This window comes from Amborella trichopoda, chromosome 11, assembly GCF_054954075.1.
Source record: "Amborella trichopoda isolate Santa Cruz 75 chromosome 11, AtrichopodaSantaCruz75HAP2 v2.0, whole genome shotgun sequence".
Classification (NCBI taxonomy): domain Eukaryota; kingdom Viridiplantae; phylum Streptophyta; class Magnoliopsida; order Amborellales; family Amborellaceae; genus Amborella; species Amborella trichopoda.
Window position 1 is genome coordinate 36,499,248 of NC_142346.1, and position 3,623 is coordinate 36,502,870.

The 3,623-nt window shown below is 38.9% G+C and overlaps 1 protein-coding gene across 1 annotated transcript; it reads right to left on the minus strand.

Annotated features, from left to right (window-relative positions):
- Window positions 1-1,002: 1,002 nt before the first annotated feature.
- LOC18436755 (acyl-lipid (9-3)-desaturase) lies at window positions 1,003-3,339 on the minus strand. Its single transcript, XM_006846977.4, has one exon. It carries the CDS (start codon window positions 2,913-2,915, stop codon window positions 1,503-1,505), a length of 1,413 nt encoding a protein of 470 aa, XP_006847040.1. The 5' UTR covers window positions 2,916-3,339; the 3' UTR covers window positions 1,003-1,502.
- Between the last annotated feature and the right edge of the window lie 284 nt (window positions 3,340-3,623).

Here is a 3,623-nt window from a genome sequence, read left to right on the forward strand (position 1 = left end):
ATCTTTATCTTCTTTATAAATCCATCTATTTCTAAATCTCCTATAAATCTCTCAAATCCATCAAAATAAGAGACCTAAATCCCTTTGCCCAATATTAAAATCGAGCATATCCCCAATCCTATTGAAACCCGCACCCCACTTTATCTATGCGCACTTCCTAAAAACTCAAAAACTAATAAAATTATAATTCTAAATCTTTTCCAATTTTTATCTGCATCAACTTCTCTTGTAAATATCATATGTATGGGTTTATCTACGATGAAACTATTTATCTTTATTACAAGTTGATCATAATCACTCGTACTCATTAAATATCAAATTGGAAGGCTTGGACTAGTCATGAAGTCCGAGATTTTTTTTTCTGAACTTTTAAGTCTTTTCAATGCGAATCTTACAACCACTCAATTTAAAATATAAGAGACTTAAAATATAAGAGACAAGAGTGATTGTGACCACCTTGTACAAAAAGTAAATGGTCTATTTTGTATACATTTCCTTTATGAAACTCTTAAATGCTCCAAAAGAGTTTCACCTCTTATATAAAATAATGATTAAAGGCATAAAATTCACCTCTATATAAAACAATGATTAAAGGCATAAAAAATGAGAGCAGACAGAGACAAGTTCATGGTTAATCTTTGGGATAAATTACAACAGGTAGAGGTCCTGTATAACCTCATCTTAACCATCGAAGAGTAAAGGAATGAGAAAGAATCAACGACTATCATTTGCTAGCTAACCATCCAAGAGAATCCATGGTGTTTAATACGAGATCAAAGGAAAAAATAATGAATCAGACCTAAGGGATCTGATTTTTCCATAAATTATTAAATAAAAAGGATGCATAAAACAAAGAGGAAACAAATAAATCATTTGTCAGTCGCATTTGAAAGGTGTTGAGGTATGGGGGAATACTAACCCACAGCTCAAACAGTTTTCAGGAAACAGGAAATAGATGGTGGAAAGAAGTCAATACATAAGGAAAATGGAATATGGATCAAATTGAGCAAAAGGCACTTTCCTTGCTAAAGTTCATGAGATCACAATGAGCAAAAGCAAACTTTTCTGATCCAAACAGATCGAGTTAACCTACAACAAAATCCCCTTTCATAGACTCCTTAATTTGCAGAAACAAAAGAAATCTAATATCCAAACAATGTGTTTATAAGAGAGCTCACCTAAAACAAACTCCCACCTTCATAGATCTCTACCTTTATGGATCCCTTGCAAATGATTTGCAGGAACAAAACAAACCCAATCTCCAAAACAATATAAAAATAGACATGACAATGCTCAACAAGAATCAACTTATCTATATGGGTCCTGAAGACTGCAAAATCATGGGCTGATCACCACACCCATGAAAACTCCCGCACCATTAACATAAAAATCTATATCAACCACTTCCAGCTAAAATACCCAAATTCTTGACATGGGTTGCAAAACAATGAGATTCTTCATATCGGTTCTTTCCTTATGATGATCACTGCTACATTCTAAATCTAACCATTGGCATTAACAGCTTCCCATAACAAATTCTTTGGCGCAGGGTTAGAGAGATCGCGAGCTTGCAAAGCAGCAGCTCTAAGTGTACCAATAGTCATTGAATTCGCCTCCCAAAAAGTCACACTTACGTATGGTAACCCATGTTTTTTACAAAGAGCTCGAACCAGAGGAGCTACCTTTCTAAGCTGCCATCGAGGCAACCGAGGAAAGAGATGGTGCTCCACCTGAAACTGCAACCCCCCATGAAACCAGTCCATCCATGGTGAGCATGAAATGTCAAGACTCCCCTTTGTTTGAGCTTCGAACCAGTCATTTCCTTTAGGCCTACCCACATAAACGCTAGCAGAGAAATGGTTTAAACAGAATTGAACATGTTGAATTCCAGTCACTGAAAAGCTACAAATAATAAAGAGGATTCTCTCACTCCAGTTTGGCAAGCAAACAACAAGATACGGAAACCAGAGCCAAAAAACCAGAACCCCAAGTAGTTCTTGGTTCCTTTTGGGCACTTTCTTCTGTGTGATTAAGAAGAAAATTGATTGAGCTAAGAGGTTAATTCTAGCAAAACACATAACTGGATAGAAAGTCCAGTGCTGATAACTCACCAAGTACCTCGAAATTCTATCGAAAACCATCTTCCTGTTATAGAAATGAGAGTTCAGGGAGCTGAAGAACCTGGAAGAAACAGCAAAGAGAGGCATGTGTTGGAGATCCGGATCGAACTCCAAGCTATTGCAAGCAATGTGATGAGCATTGTGATTATTCTTCCACCAAGCAATGCTGAGTCCAGTCAAGCAATTCCCTGTCAAAACCTGCAAAAATCTGTTCAATTTACCATTGCTGAGAACCTGGTAATGGCCTGAATCATGACCAACCCACCCACTTTGAGTCCAGATCATGCCCATTATGCACCCACACCCAATGTGAACCCAAAATTTATCAGACCCCAACACCCCATAAAAGCAAATGGCGAGCATCAGAGCCATGGAAAGTGCACAGAGGTAGAGAAACAAAGCCCCCTTCTGATCAAAGACGCCCATTTTCTTCAGATCGGAAGCGAGTTTTCGATAGTCCTTGGATACATCAGAGGCCTGATAATCTCTCAAATACCCAACAAAGAATTTGTCAAGGAATTTCCAAGCAGAGCCAGGATGATAAGCAACAAAGACATCAGTAACATCTTGGCCTGCAAGGTTTAGAAGAGGAAGGTCACCACCAGGGTGAAACTCTAACCAATCTGTGACATTATATACTTTTCCTTGAATTGAGATCCAAAGATCATTTGGGGTGTTATGAGATTGGAGTTCCTCTGAGGAGAAGTATCTCTTTTCCTTTGTCTCTCCTCCCTGTTCTTCTCTCTTCATTTCTCTGTCTTCTATGCTGTGATCTTCCTCTACCTGGCTTCCCATGGCTACAAGGATGGTTGCTTAATGGGGAAGAGAGAGAGAGAGGGAGGTGAGAAACTAAAAGAGAGAGAGAGGGAGAGAATGGAAGGTGAGGTCTTTGTCTATATATTTGAAATTTTACAGGCTGGATGGGTGCATGTGGAGCCACAGAACGGTAATGCTAATTGGGGGGTATCCAGTATCCACACACTGCCCTTCTAAATCCAGCTATCCTGTTATTGCAGAGAGAGAGAGAGAGAGAGAGAGAGAGAGAAGGGCTTTGGGGTCAAAGGTCTGCCCTGCAATTTACGGCGTGGGACCCCCTTGTGCTTTGATAATTTCTTTTTTGTTTGTTAAGATTGGGAATATTTTGCCAACTTTGGGAGATGCCTTGGGATAAACCCTAAAACGTGACGAAGGTGAAGAGCGCATGCGGCCGTACAAGAGCCCGCCCGCACTTGCGTTTAAACCAATGGTTTAAAAAACGGATTGGTTGATCCCAATCGGGGTACCCAAAAAATCGGATCCAGATTTAAGAATCGGCCATTCGGATCGAAAATCGGGTGAATTGATCGGGATAAAACTTAAAAAAAATCCGAAAAAATTATTAAAATTCATGATAAATATTGTTTTTTAGGAATTCAATAAGAAATGAGGGTACTCCATTAAGAATTTTCATGTTTTTGAATGAATATGCGAATATTGATATGTTCTTTCCCTGCATGAACCGCC

Bases quoted from the DNA above. Each gene is read 5' to 3' on its own strand.
- LOC18436755 (XM_006846977.4), bottom strand. From the start codon at position 2,915: ATGGGAAGCCAGGTAGAGGAAGATCACAGCATAGAAGACAGAGAAATG.